This window comes from Lontra canadensis, unplaced genomic scaffold, assembly GCF_010015895.1.
Source record: "Lontra canadensis isolate GAN:19392208 unplaced genomic scaffold, GSC_riverotter_1.0 scaffold139, whole genome shotgun sequence".
NCBI lineage: Eukaryota > Metazoa > Chordata > Mammalia > Carnivora > Mustelidae > Lontra > Lontra canadensis.
Genome location: NW_022631133.1, coordinates 2,859,898 through 2,876,281, shown reverse-complemented (window position 1 = coordinate 2,876,281; position 16,384 = coordinate 2,859,898). Strand labels below are relative to the sequence as shown.

General features: G+C 35.9%; 1 protein-coding gene across 4 annotated transcripts in view; it reads right to left on the bottom strand.

Annotated features, from left to right (window-relative positions):
* TUSC3 (tumor suppressor candidate 3) overlaps positions 1–16,384 on the bottom strand; it is a 245,313-nt gene that overhangs the window by 141,306 nt on the left and 87,623 nt on the right. For all 4 annotated transcript variants that reach the window (XR_004380942.1, XM_032843413.1, XM_032843415.1 and 1 more), the window contains exon 2: positions 8,728–8,897. Coding sequence is in view for 3 of the 4 variants with exons in the window: in XM_032843413.1 (XP_032699304.1) it covers positions 8,728–8,897 (170 nt within the window). In the remaining variant the exon portion in view is untranslated. The remainder of the gene's footprint in view (positions 1–8,727; positions 8,898–16,384) is intronic.

The window sequence follows — 16,384 nt, the reverse complement described above, 5'->3', positions numbered from 1 at the left end:
CCAGCAATCTGCACTACTGGGTATTTACCCCAAAGATACAAATGTAGTGATCCAAAGGGGCACTTGCACCCCATGTTTACAGCAGCAATGTCCACAATAGCCAAACTATGATAAGAGCCCAGATGTCCATCAATAGATAAATGGATAAAGATGATGTGGTGTATATATATACAATGGAATATTTTGCAGGTATCAAAAAAAGAAATCTTGCCGTTTGCTACGACATTGTTGTAACTAGACAGTACTATGCTAAGCAAAAGAAGTGAGTCAGAGAACATTTATCATATGACCTCATATGATCTCAATTTGAGAAACAAGCCAGAGGATCAGAGAGGAAGAGAGGGAGACAGACCATACGATACTCAATCTCAGGGAACAAACTGAGGGTTGCTGGAGTGGAGGTGAATGGGGAGAGATGGGGTGGCTGGGTGATGGACACTGGGGAGGGGTATGTGCTATGGTGAGTGCTGTGATTGTGTAAGACTGATGACTCACAGTCCTGTACCCTGAAACAAGTAATTCATTTTACATTATTAAAATTTAAGAAAAAAAAAAAAAATCACCCAGCTAGTAAAAAGGAAAAAAAATAGAACAACAACAACAACAAAAATACTCAACATCAAGGAAACAAAAACAGTCTAATTAAAAAATGGGCAGAGGATATGAATAGACATTTCTCCAAAGAAGACATACATATGGCCAAAAGACACAGGGAAACACAAATCCAAATCACATTGGGTATCATCTCACACTAGTCAGAATGGCTAGTACCGAGAAGACAAGAAATAACAAGTGTTGGTGAGACTGCAGAGAAAAGGAAACTTGTGCACTGTTGGTGGGAACGTAAATTTGTGCAAACCACCGTAGAAATGGAGGTTCCTCAAAAAATTAGAATACCAAATGACCTAGTAATTCCACTTGTGAGGATTTATCCAGAAACAGAAAATACTAATTCAGAAGAATACAGGCAGGCCTATGTTCATTTAAGCATTATTTCCAATATCCAAGGTATGAAAGCAACATAGTGTCCATTGATAGATGACTGGATAAAAAAGATACGGTATGTATACAATGATGTATTAGTCTTAAAAAAGAATAAAATTTTGCCATCCACAACATGGATACACTAGAGGTTATGCTAAGTGAAACAGTCAAAGACAATTATCATATGATTTCACTTTCTCCTTCTTCCTCTGTCTCTCCCGATCTCTCTCTCAAGCAAAAAACATCTTTAAAAATAAACAAAAGATTGTTTCAAAAAAAACATTAAAAAATAAAGTACAGCATAGGGAATACAGTCAATAATATTGCAATAACTTTGTATGGTGACAAATGGTAACAACACTTATGGTAATGTACAGAAATGTCAAATCACTCTGTTACACACCTGAAACTAACTTATGTCACCATACTTCCATTTCAGATTTTAAAAAACTGAAACAAAAAATAAGAAACAAAAGACATTTTGAAGACAAATGCAAAATTTAAAAATGGAGAGTATAAGAAGAATATATCATTGAATTAATGTCAATTCTCTTCAAAGTGATAATGGTTTTCTGATTATGTAAGATAATCCCTTTCTGAAAAGTTGCATCTGCAGTACTCAGTGGTGATATTTCTTGTCTAAAAATTATAGATATATTTGATGATATGGGACACGCTTTTGACCTGTAATTAATAAAAGAATGAAAGCAAAATATGGCAAAATGGTTAATAATTAGTGAATGTTGGTAAATGGTAGACTGGTATCCTTGTACTACTGTTTCAACTTTTGTAGGTTTGAAATTTAAAAGATGGGGGACTAAAGCTGGGCTTATAAACATGGAAATGGAATTTGGAATATGGAAAACACCAAGAGCTCCAACAATGCTATAATGTCACATAGATAGTAAGTGTTCATTGAAAATACTAAAAGAGTTGGGATTATCCAATCTCAGGAAGAGACACCTAGAACCAAATTTATAAAGTCATATATATATGCTTTCACTTAAAAAAAAATTAACATAGGGGCACCTGGGTGGCTCAGTGGGTTAAAGCCTCTGCCTTCAGCTCAGGTCATGATCCCAGGCTCCTGGGATCGAGCCCCGCATCGGGCTCTCTGCTCCGCGGAGAGCCTGCTTCCTCCTCTCTCTCTGCCTGCCTCTCTGCCTACTTGTGATCTCTGTCTGTCAAATAAATAAAATCTTAAAAAAAAAAAAAAAATTAACATGGGGCGCCTGGGTGGCTCAGTGGGTTAAAGCCTCTGCCTTCAGCTCAGGTAGTGATCTCAGGGTCCTGGGATCAAGCCCCACATCCGGCTCTCTGCTCAGCGGGGAGCCTGCTTCTCTCTCTCTCTCTTTCTCTCTCTCTGCCTGCCTCTCTGCCAACCTGTGATCTCTGTCAAATAAATAAATTAAAAAATCTAAAAAAAAATAAATAAATAAACATTAACCTAGATGAAGCTCAGCAATAACCTGAGATCTTCATTTATATTACACTAGTCGTGGACTCAAGCAAGCCTGAAACAGTTCTCACTACCCAGGCAAAGAATGTGTGAATATCAAGAGTTTGCCAGTCTTTGTCAAAAAAGTGAAATACTCTGTTCAGGTAGCCAAGCATATGAGGAAAACTTAAGAATTAAGTCCATGGAGAAAAACTATCTAAGGAAAAGAGGAAATGATGAGGTTATGGTCCCAAAGCCATTTATAAAGCACTTAAAGTGCATCAAGTTATGTACAAGAGCAATTTTATTTATACATAATTTTCACCTTCTGTGTTCACTTTGGAATCTAATCTCCTAAGAACTGTAACCTCACTGTAGTAAAACAAAAGGCTGATGAGCTCTTTTCCACATAGTTTTGGCCAGCCATCTAAATTGCCAGGCCCTGTTTAAGAGATGGCTTCTCTGAATGAAAGCTTTTCATGATTTAATGAGTTTAAGAAATGCTTGCTGATGGATGCCTGTCCTATAATTAGTAATCTTAGACAGGAATGCAAAATCAAAATGGAAATTACAGTTCACAGGGTAAAAGCAAAAAAAAAAAAAAAACCAACAAAAAACAACAACAACAACAACAACAACAACAAACCAGGTACACTTAAGGGAAGTATTAAACTCTACTAGCTCTGGAGTTCCAAAACTCAACCCTGACAGGTATTAGCTGTGTGACTATAGATAAATTATATAACCTGTCAGCTTTGATGTTCTCATTTATGAAATGGGTTATTTTTTCAGGCCTACCTTCTTGACTAGTGAGAATGTATATATAATAACTAAATAATGGGACCCCAATAGTTTATACACACTAATTATATTTAGAGAAGGAAGGATGTTACCCAGGTAACATTCATATGTATTTTTTTTTCATGCTCCTTGTAAAAATATATTTATAATTGCTAATTTTTTTCATTTATTGAGTCCAATAAGATATTAGTCTCCAACAAGTCACCAAAACTTTTATTATACATGTACCCTGTTTGATTCTACATGTATTTTCCTTCACCTGAATTTTTTTTTCCTACATCTATTGATCCATAGTTAATAACCTTAGAAAAGGATATTTTGTTCCTAGGATTTTTCGTGTATTCTGGAAGAAATGAGTAACTTTGTGGTAGAACACACCTACTAGATTTAGCAATTACAGGACAATCTGATAAAGGAAGTTTGGAGTTAACACTCAGGGAGGTGAGAATTGTACTGAGTAGTCTTCATTGACAACTTCATTTGGCTGAGGAGTTTGATATTAGCATTGAGGAAGGTGAGAACTGAATTCTGAAATTTGTTAATAAACTAAATTGTAAGAAGGAAAAGCAGAATGATTTAGTGAGAGGGCTTACAGGAAGCCAATAGCTCATTCACTAGTCTTTCAGCAAAGAAAAGCAACTGGAAAATCTAGGTATGAGTCAACTCTAAAAGAAAATTTCACCTTTCATTAAAAAAGGAAGAAAAGCAGAAACATCTCACAGAGGAAAGCACTAAGATTTTTAAATTATAGCTATGAAAAAAACTATATCTGTGGATTTTTCAATGATTCTGTAGAATTATAAAAATTACAGCAGTACTATAAAAATGGTCAAAAATTCCAACGACACAGAAGGATTCAGGAAAATTTAATTCACGTTAAAAAAAAAAAAAGATGGCTACTGATGATGGGTTGCCTTTCTCAATGAATCTGCATCTCCCCTTGAGGCTTAATTTATAAGAGAGAAATTAAATTTGAATAATTTTTCTTGAAAATTTTTCTTGAATCTTCTCTCTATATTCCATCATAGTTTTCACCTTGGGATCGGTTTGATCCACGCTGCCTATCATACGAAATACACTTAGTACTCTCTTGGCTCAATAATAGATCAAAGAGTACTCCTGAACCACAATTATTTAACAGAGCTTCCTTTGAGATTTATATTATGCTGTAGTATAAATTTGTAATCTTCATCTAATAAAGTCCAAGATATCCCTCTATCAGCTCACTTAATTTTTTTCCTCTCCAGTTCCATTATTATCCTGAGTAATTTCAAATACATGTTTATAATCCAGACATTGCCACAGTGTTATAGTTCCTCAAATGTCTCTACAAAATAAACAATCATCTACATTATACTTCAGTAATTTACTTATTTAAAAAAAAATCCTTTGTACCTACTTCCTAATTTTCAATCCCACCTTACTTTTATATAAAACCTGTTTTTCACTCTTGTGAGAATTTAGCTTTATTATATCACATCTAGTTTATTAGCTATCCCTAGCTTCCTCTGACCGCCACAACCAAATCTGAACCCAGAGTTCTATCTTTCAAATATACTCTCGCTAGCACTCTCAAATCACTTGCCTCATCTACTTCACACCATAAACCAAATATGTTAACCTCTAAGGAGAGTGTTCTTTCTCCTTCACTGCTGTGTACTGGGGAACAAAATCATTAAATTCTACAGATTCTTCACTAAGAATTTGGGGATCATAGTTTCAAAAGGATTCTCAAGGCTATATGGTCATTCAATTAGTTAAACCTCCCATTCCCACTGCTCCTCAATGAAAGTACATAAATGAAACCTATGAATCATGTACCTGCTTCTTACCTTCTCCTTCTCTATACTGGTTGCACACTAGAATTACCTAGAGATCTTATTTTTTTTTTTTAAATGTCATTGCCTTGGCCCTACACCAAAACAATTAAGTCAGAATTCGAATGGGGGTGAGGGGTAAGAATTCTGGGTTTGGGAACCATGTCTGCTTTCTTACTTTTTATTTGCTTCTAAACCTTCATCTATTTTTTCTTCTCTAAAGTTATCTTAACTTTTCCTAATAACTTCCTTTTTCTCTTATAAATCTAAAACTTTTCTAAAATTTTCAAGTTTATTACAAAATAGGCTGTAAAAAACAGGTTATTTGACCTATGTGTCATTAAAAAATTAAGAATCTGTGTTCAGCAATTCATTTAACTACATAATCCATTAGGTAAAATAATACCTAACGGATACACCATTTAACAGTATGTTGTAGTTTATGTCATCACAATACATACAACTTTATGTAATTGTGAAGTTACAGAAATACTTGAATAATAATAAGAAGACAAATATTTTTGTGGAAACGTAACTGTTACATCAAAATGCCAATTAAGGTAGTGTTTTTGTCTGAGTAGGTTTTATGGCATCCTTGAAGGCATACGGTCTTATCCAAATGTGCTAGCCCAATTATGACGACACTCTTAATGCCAACTCGAGTACTGGCCTTGTGTAAGACAGGAGAAACCAAAATCATCTGCAATGCTGGTTTTCAAGATACTCTTTGAAAAAAAAAAAAATTTATTTTTATTTATTTGAGAGAGAGCAAGAAAGAGAAAGCATGAGCGGGGGTGGGGGGGGCAGAGGGATAATCAGACTCCCTGCTGAGCAGTAAGCCTGCTGTGAGGATTGATCCCAGGATGGAACCAAAGGCAGACACTTAACTGAGCCACCCAAGTGCCCCTCAAAATACTTTTGCTCACCATCTTCTCTACCCACTTTTAGACATGCCCCCAACATACAGTCATTATTACATCATAAGATCCTTCTAGAAAATGTTGATACACTAAAATTCCTTTCCTGCAAACTAGTCTGAGAGAAACAACTTTTTTCATTGACCCGTATTACTAATAACTTCAATTTCCACCAGAATTCACAATGATTTAAATTCTAAAAGTATACATATGAATATACAATGTGGAGAGTCACTATGTGGAACCACCACATAAAAAGTATTCTCAAAGAGAAAAAGTGTTCAGCCAAGAGACAACCTGAATTGTCCTTAGCTATTGAGGAAATGAAATATGTAATTTAAAATCATGAGGCCCAGATGGTTTCACTGAAAAATTCTAACAAATATTTAAAGAAAAATTAACATAATCTTCTAAAATTATTTAATTTTACACAATCTCTTCTAGAAAGTAAATAAGGAAGGAAATTTCCCAACTCATTTTATGAGGCCACTATTAGCCTAATAACAAACTAGACAAAAAGCAGTATAAAAAATGAAAAGCACAGACATAAATCTCGTATGAACTTAGATACAAATTTCTAATAGACTATTATTAGTGAACAGAATCCAGCAATATATAAAAAGAGTGATATACCATAATCAAGTAGGATATATTCCACAATGCAAGGCTCGTTCAATATACCAAGATCAATTACTATAAAGCACCGTATCAAGCCCCTAAAGATGAAAAATCATATCAAATCGCACCAAAAAATTTTGATAAAATCCAACACCCATTCAGGATCAAAACTCTTAGCCAACTAGTCAAGAGCTTCCTTAACTTGGTAAAAAACATCTTCAAAAATCTTACAGCTAATACTATCATTAAAGACTAAAGGTTAAATACTTACTTCCAATGATGAGATTAAAATTTACAACAAAAACTAAAACATTCAGAAAAAAAATTAGAGAAAAACTTTGGGATATAGGGCTAGACAGAGTTCAACTAGATAAGAAAAGTAAAGCTATAAAACAGGAAACTGGTAAACTGGACTCATAAATTAAATCTGCAAAAGATCAGTCATGAACATGGAAAGATAAGCCATAGACTAGGAGAAAATATTTGAAAACTACATGTCTGACAAAGGACTAGTATCTACAATAAAGAACTCTCAAAACTCAGGAAAAAAACCAACTAGAAATGGGCAAAAGACATGAACAGATAGTTCATCAAAGATGTGACATACAAATAACAAATAATCAAATGAAAAGATTAACACCATTGCCACTAGGAAAATGCAAAATAAAACCATAATGAGTTATCACTACATACCTACAAAAATGAGTAAAATAAAATAATGACAAATGCTGGTGAGGATATGGAAAATCTAGAATACTCACACTGCTAGAGGAAATGTAAAATAATACAGCTACTCTAGAAAACATTTTGGCAGTTTCTTATAAAGCTAAACATAGAACTACAAAACAACTTAGCTATCATGGAGAAATGAAACCTTAATTTCACAGAAAAATCTGTACCAGGATGTTCACAACAGTTGTATTTGTAATAGTCAAAAATCAGAAACAACTGAGATGTTCTGTAACGGATGGTTAAACAAACTGCAGTACATTCATACCATGAAATTTTACAAAGTAATAAAAAGAATGACTATTGACAAATGCAACAACTTGGATGGATTTTGAAGGAATTATGTTATTAAAAGCAAAACCCAAAAGATCATCAAGGGTAGGATTCCCCTCCCATCACATTACTGAAACAACACAATGGAGTACAAACTTAGGATGTGGGAGGGGAATGGGAATGGGTGGGTGGGTGTGGCTATAAAGGGCAAGAGGAGGGATTCTTATGGTGATGGAACGGTTTTGTATCTTCACTATATCAATACCAATACCCTGCTTGTGATATTATACTATAGTTTTGCAAGATGTTACCACTGGGGGACACTGAATAAAAGATATGTTGGATCTCTCTGTATCATTTCTTACAATTGTGAACCTACAATTATTTCAAAATCAGAAATTTGTTAAAGCATTGTTGCATATGTATTTGTACTTACCCAAAATTTTCTTTGGTACATTCCCACTAAAAAATATTTCATTCATTTCAAATGATTTACTTCTGTAATGTAGGGAGAAATTTCTAATCACGGGAGGTAATGAAAAGTAAGTGGACTTTTGTAGGTAAAAGTGTGTCCTTTCTATTAAACTATTAAAAAATATGTTTAAGGAGATAACTTCATTACCCATAAAACATAATTAGGTGACCTATACGGCAATATCAGAACCAAATTCTATCATATATTTACCTTCATACAGGATATAAAGAAGCAAATTTGTTTCATGATTATATCAGTATTTTATGCAATAAAAGAATATTAGTCTAACAAAATTATTTTCTAAAATACACTGATTTTGAGCTTGCTTATACTTTTTACAGATTTATATATTTGAGAGAGAGAGCACACTCATGAGCGGGGTGAGGAGCAGACAGAGAGAGAAAATTTCAAGCGGACTCTGCACTGAGCACAGAGCCTGACCCAGGACTCAACCTCAGGACCCATGAGATCACAACCTGAACCGAAACCGAATCAGACGCTTAGCCAATTGAGCCATCCAGGTGCCCCTGATTTTGAGCTTACTTTCAAATGCACATGTATAGCTGACTATAACCTTGAACAGCTGCTGAATTCCATTATACAGATTTACATATATGTAATAAATACACAAGCACAGGATAATAATTTAAAATTATTTTAGAATATGTAAATTACCTGCACACAGAACATTGCCGCTGAGGCTGAAGAGCAGTGAACATAACAATCATAGAATAGTTTCGAGGTGGTGCCTTTATAAATTTTCGGAATTTATCACCATTCATTCGGAAGATTGAGCGCCTGGAACTCCATTCCATCAGTTGTTCTACTTTTTCAGCTAAAAGATTCTGCAATTAAACATAGGAATTTAAATTTACACAGAGTTAACATTCTTCACTTTGTATTTCATATAAACTGAATTGCATGAGATTACGTCTTAGCCAAAATTAATTTCTGCTACAAGTTCTTTTGGTGAACGTATTCATTATTAATTGATGTCTATGTATAAAATATTTCATTTCATTTATAAGTCGAAGACTTATAAAACAGATAACAAAAGATAAACAGACTATCCAGAAAGATGAAATAGATATGCTTTTCCCTAATTCTCCCACTAAATACAGCAAAAAAAACTCTGGCCATTACATACAAAACAGAGTAAGGCTCTGAGAAAGGATGCCCACTGCTTAAAAAAAAAGAAGGAAATCCTACTTGTCACGCACGGATAAACGTTGAGAATATTATGCTGAGTGAAATAAGCCAGTCACATAAGGACAAACATGGCATGTTTCCACTTGCTTGAGGTATCAAAAATAGTCAAACTCATAGTAGTAAAGAATGGTTATTTTCAGGGATTGGGGAGGGGAAAATGGATAATTGTTGCTCAATGGAAATAAAGTTCCAGTGATGGATAATGAGTAAGGTCTAGAGATCTGCTGTACAACACAGTATCTATAGTTAACAGTAGAGTATTGTGACCTTTAAAATAAGTTAAAAAGGACAGATCTCATGTTAAGTGTTTGTACCACTACCTATACATACATGCAAAGAAAACAAGGAAATTTTTGAAGGTGCTGCATGTGTTTGGTACTTTATGTTAACAGAATCACAGATGTGTACATATGTCAAACTCATTGATACAAGTATCAAATGTGTTCAATGTATTGTCTATCAATTATAATCCAATAAAGCTTAAAAAAAAAAAAAGGAGGAGGAGGAGAGAGAAGGAAAGGTAGGCCTCTTACCCTGGGATAAGGTAAAAGACTTGGTGAATTGCTCTGCACCTATCTGAGGAAGAAAAAAGATAAACCAAAAGAAATGGAAGAGATATGGAAGAGAGATGGGAGAGAGGGACAGTAACTTGGTCAGAGCAGCATGCTTAGGTAGTAGTTGGAAAGAACATACAGGTAAGTGCACAATGGCAGACTAACAGTATGAAAAAGAAGTATTACAGCTAATTACTGGGATAATTGTTACTTAAAAAAAATTTACCTTAACAAAAAGGTATTAGTTGAAATTCATCCAATCTCAAAACAAATTATTTGGATTTGATTATATTTGACTTTGGGCCTTTAATTCTGACAGCAAATGTAATATGAATATATCTCCATACAAAATAAAATAATACTCTTATTAGACTGAAAGTTAAAACTTGATACTGCTCTGCTTCATCAATACACACAAAACAGCTAAAAACTAAGCAGGACTTTTACTAACTTTTCTTAGTTTGAATTCTAAGAAATAAAGTATTTTCCATGTCAAGCATAATTTACTAGTGTTTGTCTTATTATTTTAAAATCTTCAATTCTTTGTTTTGGGGCAAGATGGTGGAAGACTGGGGACTCTATTTCAACTGGACCCCTGAATTTAGCTGGATATCTACCAAGCTAGTCTGAACACACATAAAATCAGCCTGAGATGTAAGATTATAGATAGGATCTCTACGGGGACAGAGGATCTTCAATCTAGACCTACAAAGGACAGAGTTATGATTGTGTGGACAGATATTGGAGCATAAACAGAATGGGGGAGGAGGCCACAAGAAGCTACCTACTGGAAAGTAAAATAATACACCCAGTGCAAAAACGTCCTGAACCTGGGGACCAGTGATAGCCTGCAAAAGAATGGTGGTGGAATGGGAAGTGCCAGAGAACAGCACTAGAACAGAATCCAGAAACTTAAGGGACAAACCGACAGTACTAGGATGGCTGCTTGTGTGGACCTGTGCCTGTGGACCTGGGGGACTGGCCATCGTTGCCGCTACCACAGCCCCTGCCTAAACTGCAGCCCACACCCGCCCAAACTGGGATCACATGCAGTTGTGGAGACAAAAGGGGCAGAGACAAGCAAGTCCTGGGTCGACTGCTGAGAGGACCGCTGGGGACATGCACTGCCTGTGGGAGGCTGTGGGTTGCAGTGTTGCTTACAGAGCGGGAGACTGTGTTCTGGAAGATTCAGAAAGGAGCAAACTGTGGCTTCTCTCCTCTGGGACAAAGGTCTGGGCGTGGACATTTTCCTTTGCCCTGACCCTCTGGAAAGGTTCAAAAAGAGGTCAGAGAACAAAAGCCACCAGAAAACAAAAGCCAAAAAACCTGTTCCCATGGAGCCCAGCCTCTTGGTAAGGGCAGGGCAACTCCACTAAATCAGGGGTGCCTGAAAAACAATGCAGCAGGCCCTTCCCCTAGAAGATAAGCTGGAAGAACAAGAGGACAACAACCCAAGGATCCCCATAAAACTGTAAAACCCCAACACCAGAGTAAAATAGTATCCTGATCTCTTGGTGTTGCCTCATGGCCTATGTATGTCTTAGATACAACATTTTTTATGTTTTATCATGCTTCTTCTGTTTTTCTCTTTTTACCTACTTAGCATTTCAACTAGATGTTAATACAACATATTCCATAGTAACTTTTTAACTTCTACTGTTTCACACTAATTTTTCTCATTTTCATATAGATATAGATACAGATACACACACAGATATAGATATATATGTATATAGAAATACAGATATAGATATAAGCTTCATTATAGTCCTTTTTTCCCTATTCAATACTACCTTTATACACACACACACACACACACACCAGTTTTAATTTCCCTGTAACTCTGGGAAGAAGTGTTCTCACAAAGAGAACAAAATATGCCTCGGAAGAACTGAAACACCCTACCCCACTGACATTAAGAGATTATAGCCACCCCTCTGCTCACTCCCTCTTTTTTTTTTTCTTCTTTTTCCTTTTTTTTTTTTTTTTTTAACATTGTAAATTTTGATTCTTGGGTTTCATTTTGGCTGGGTTTTCTTGTTGGTGGCTTCCAATCACTCTGAATTTTCCCAAGGAACACCTTGCCTGGATTGTGGTTGATATTTTCAACTCTGTACATTCCCTGAAACACCCCTCAACAAATGACTAGGGTGGGTGAGGAACTCCCAACAAAGAAAAGAACCAGAGACAATGGTCTCTCCCGCAGACCTAATGGATATGGATATAAGCAAGATGTCAAAAATAGACTTCAGGGTAACAGTTATAAAGACAATAGCCAGGCTGGAGAAAACCATTAATGGCAACATAGATTCTCTAAGGGCAGAAATGAGAGCAAAGAAGGCAGAACTTAAAAATGCTATGAATGAATGCAATTTAAACTAGATACTCTGACAGGTAAGATAACCGAGGCAGAAAAAAGAATTAGTGATCTAGAGGACAAACTGATAGAAAAGAAGGAACAGGAGGAGGCCTGGAACAAACACCTTAAAATCGATGAAAACAGAATGGGAGAAATAAGTGATGCCATGAAATGTTCCACTGTCAGAATTATTGGGATCCCTGAGGGGATGGAGAGAAAGAAAGGACTAGAAGATATATTTAAGCAAACAGTAGCAAGAGAACAAACCAATGCCCCAGCATGCAACAATAAACTCACAAATCTTAGAACTAAGGAAACCATGTTAAGGACAGTTAAGGGGAAGAGATTCCTTACATACAGAGGGAGGAACATCAGAATAATGTCAGACCTGTCCACAGAGACCTGGCAAGCCAGAAAGGGCTGACAAGACATATTTAGGGTACTAAATGAGAATAGTATGCAGCCAACAATGCTTTACCCAGCAAGGCTGCCATTCAGAACAGACAGAGAGACAAGGAGCTTCTAGGGCTGGCAGAAACTGAAAGACTATGTGACCACTAAACCAGCCCTGCAAGAAATATTAAGGGGGGATTCTATCAAAGGAGAAAGACCCCAAGAGGGATACAGAACAGAAATTTACAGAGATCTATAGGAACAAGGGCTTCACAGGCAACATGACAGTAAAATTATATCTTTCAATAATCACGTCAATGTAAATGGCTTACATGCTCCCATGAAATGGCACAGAGTTGCAGATTGGATAAAAAGACAGGACCCACCCATATGCTGCCTATAAGAGACTCATTTTGCACCTAAAGATACATCCAGACTGAAAGTGAAGGGATGGAGCACTATTATTTATGCCAACGACTGCAAAAGAAAGCTAGGGTAGCAATTCTCATAATCAGACAAATTAGATTTTAAGCTAGACTATAGTTAGAAATACAGAAGGGTACTATATCACGCTAAAAGGGTCTATCCAACAAGAGATCTAATTGTAATTTAAATATTTATTTATGTAAATATCTATGCCCCCAACATGGGAGCAGCCAACTAAAGAAGCCAACTGTTAAACAAAAAAAGAGACATATTGATAATAATACATTAATAGTAGGAGACCTCAACACTCCACCCTCAGCAGTAGACACATCATCTAAGCAGAAAACCAACAAAGAAACAAGAGTTTAGATTAACATACTGGACCAGATGAACCTCATAGATATATACAGAACATTCCACCCTAAAACAAAAGAATACTCATTTTTCTCGAGTGCACATGGAATGTTCTCCAGAATAGACCACATACTGGTCACGAATCAGGTCTCAACTGATACAAGACTGAGATTATTCCCTGCATATTCTCAGACCACAGTGCTTTCAAACTAGAACTCAATCACAAGAAAAAAATTTGGAATAAATTCAAACACTTGGAAGCTAAAGGCCATCCAGCTTAAGAATGTTTGGGTCAACCAAGAAATCAAAAAAGAACGGATACAATTCATAGAAACCAATGAAAACGAAAACACATCAGTCCAAAACCTATGGGATATTGCGAAGGTAGTCCTAAGGGAGAAAAAGTAACCATCCAAGCTTCACTCAAAAAAATAGAAAAATCCCTAATTCACCAACTAACTTTATACCTTAAAGAACTGGAGGGGGGAAAAAATGAAGCCTAAGCCACACTCCAAAAGAGAAATAATTAAGATTAGAGAAGAGATCAATGAATGAGAAACCAGAAGTACAGTAAAGCAGATCAACGAAATTAGAAGCGGGTTCTTTGAAAGAATTAGTAAGATCAATAAACCACCAGCCATACTTATCCAAAAGAAAAAAAACACCAAATTAATAAAATTATGAATGAAAGGGGAGAGATCATGACTAACTCCAAGGAAATAGAAACAATTATCAGAAATTATCAACAACAACTATATGCCAATAAATTAAGTAATCTGGAAGAAATGGATGCCTACCAAGAGTGAAACCGGAAGAAACTGACAACCTGAATAGACCACTAACGAGATTGAAGCCATGATCAAAAACTTCCCAAAAAACAAAGGTGCAGGACCTGATGGATTCTACCAAACATTCAAAGAAATAATACCTATTCTCCTGAAGCGGTTTCAAAAAATAAAAACAGAAGGAAAACTTCCAGACTTATTCTATGATGCCAGCATTACCTTGATCCCCAAAACCAGGCAAAGAACCCAGCAAAAAGGAGAATTTCAGACCAATATCCCTGAAGAATATGGATGCCAAAATCCTCAACAAGATTCTAGCTAAGAGGATCCAATAGTACATTAAAAAGATTATCCACCACGACCAGCTGGAATTTATCCTTGGGATACAAAGATGGTTCAACATCACAAATCAATCAATGTGATAGAATATATTAATAAGAGGAGAGAGAAGAACCATATGGTCCTCTCAATTGACGCAGAAAAGCGTTTGACAAAATACAGCATCCTTTCCTGATTAAAACTCTTCAGAGTGTAGGGATATAGGGAATATTCCTCAATTTCATAAAAATCATGTATGAAAAGCCCACAACGAATATCATTCTCAATGGGGAAAAGCTGACAGCCTTTCCCCAAGATCAGGAACACAACAAGGATGCACACTCTTGCTACTATTGTTCAACATACTACTGGAAATCCTAGCAACATCAATCAGATAATAAAAAGAAATAAAATGTATTCAAGTTGGCAAAGAAGTCAAACTCTCTTCACAGATGACATAATACTTTATTCAGAAAACCCAAAAGACTCAATTGCCAAATTACTAGAATTCATACAGCAATTCAGTAATGTGGCAGGATACAAAATCAATGCACAGAAATCAGTTGCTTTCCTATACACTAACATGTAACTGTAGAGAGAGAAATTAGGGAACTGATTCCATTTACAATAGCACTGAAAACTGTTAAGATACCTTAGAATAAACCTAATCAAAGAGGTGAAGAATCTATACTCTAGAAACTACAGAACACTTATGAAAGAAGTTGAAGAAGACAGAAAAAGATAGAAAAACATTCCATGATCATGGATCAGAAGAATAAACATTGTTAAAATGTCTACACTACCCAGAGAAAACTACTTTCAACACCATCCTGATCAAAATACCAATGGCATCTTTCAAAGTGATGGAACAAACAGCCCTAAAATTTGTATGGAACCAGAAAAGACCCTGAATCACCAAGGAAAATGTTGAAAAAGAGAAAGCAAGCAAGCTGGGGCATCACTTGCCTGATTTCAAGCTCTATTACAAAGCTGTGATCACCAAGACAGTATGGTACTGGCACCAAAACAGACACATAGACCAATGGAACAGAATAAAGAGCCCAGATATAGACTCGAAACATGGTCAACTAATCTTTGACAAAGCTGGAAAAAATATCCAATGGAAAAAAGCCTCTTCAACAAATGGTGTTGGGAAAATTGGACAGCTATATACAGAAGAATGAAACTCAACCATTTGCTTACATGATACACAAAAATAAACTCTAAATGGATGAAAGACCTCAATGTGAGATAGGAATCCAAAGTCCTAGAGGAGAATATAGGCAGTAACCTCTCTGACATCTGCCACAGCAATTTCTTTCACACACGTCTCCAACAGCAAAGGAAACAAGCAAAAATAAACTTTGGGGACTTCATCAAGATAAAAAGCTTCTGCACAGTAAAGAAAACAGTCAACAAAACAAAGACGCAACCCAGGGAATGGGAGAAGACATCTGCAAATGACACTACAGATAAAGGGTTGGTATCCAAGATCTATAAAGAACTACTCAAACTCAATACCCCAAAAAACCAAAATAATCAAGTCAAAAAATGGGCAGAAGACAACAACAGACACTTCTCCAAGAAAGACATGAATGGCTAACAGACACATGAAAAAATATTCATCATCATTAGTCATCAGGGAAATTCAAATCAAAACCACACTGAAATACCACCTTACACTAGTTAGAATGGCAAAAACTGACAAGGCAAGAAACAACAAATGTTGGAGACGTTGTGGAAAAAGGGTAGCCCTCTTAACACTGCTGGAATGTAAGTTGGTGCAGCCACTTTGGAAAACAGTGTGGAGCTTCCTCAAAGAGTTAAAAATAGAGCTACCCTATGAGCCAGCAATTACACTACTGGGAATTTACCCCAAAGATACAGATGTAGTGAAAGGAAGGGCCACATGCACTCGAATGTTCATAGCAGCA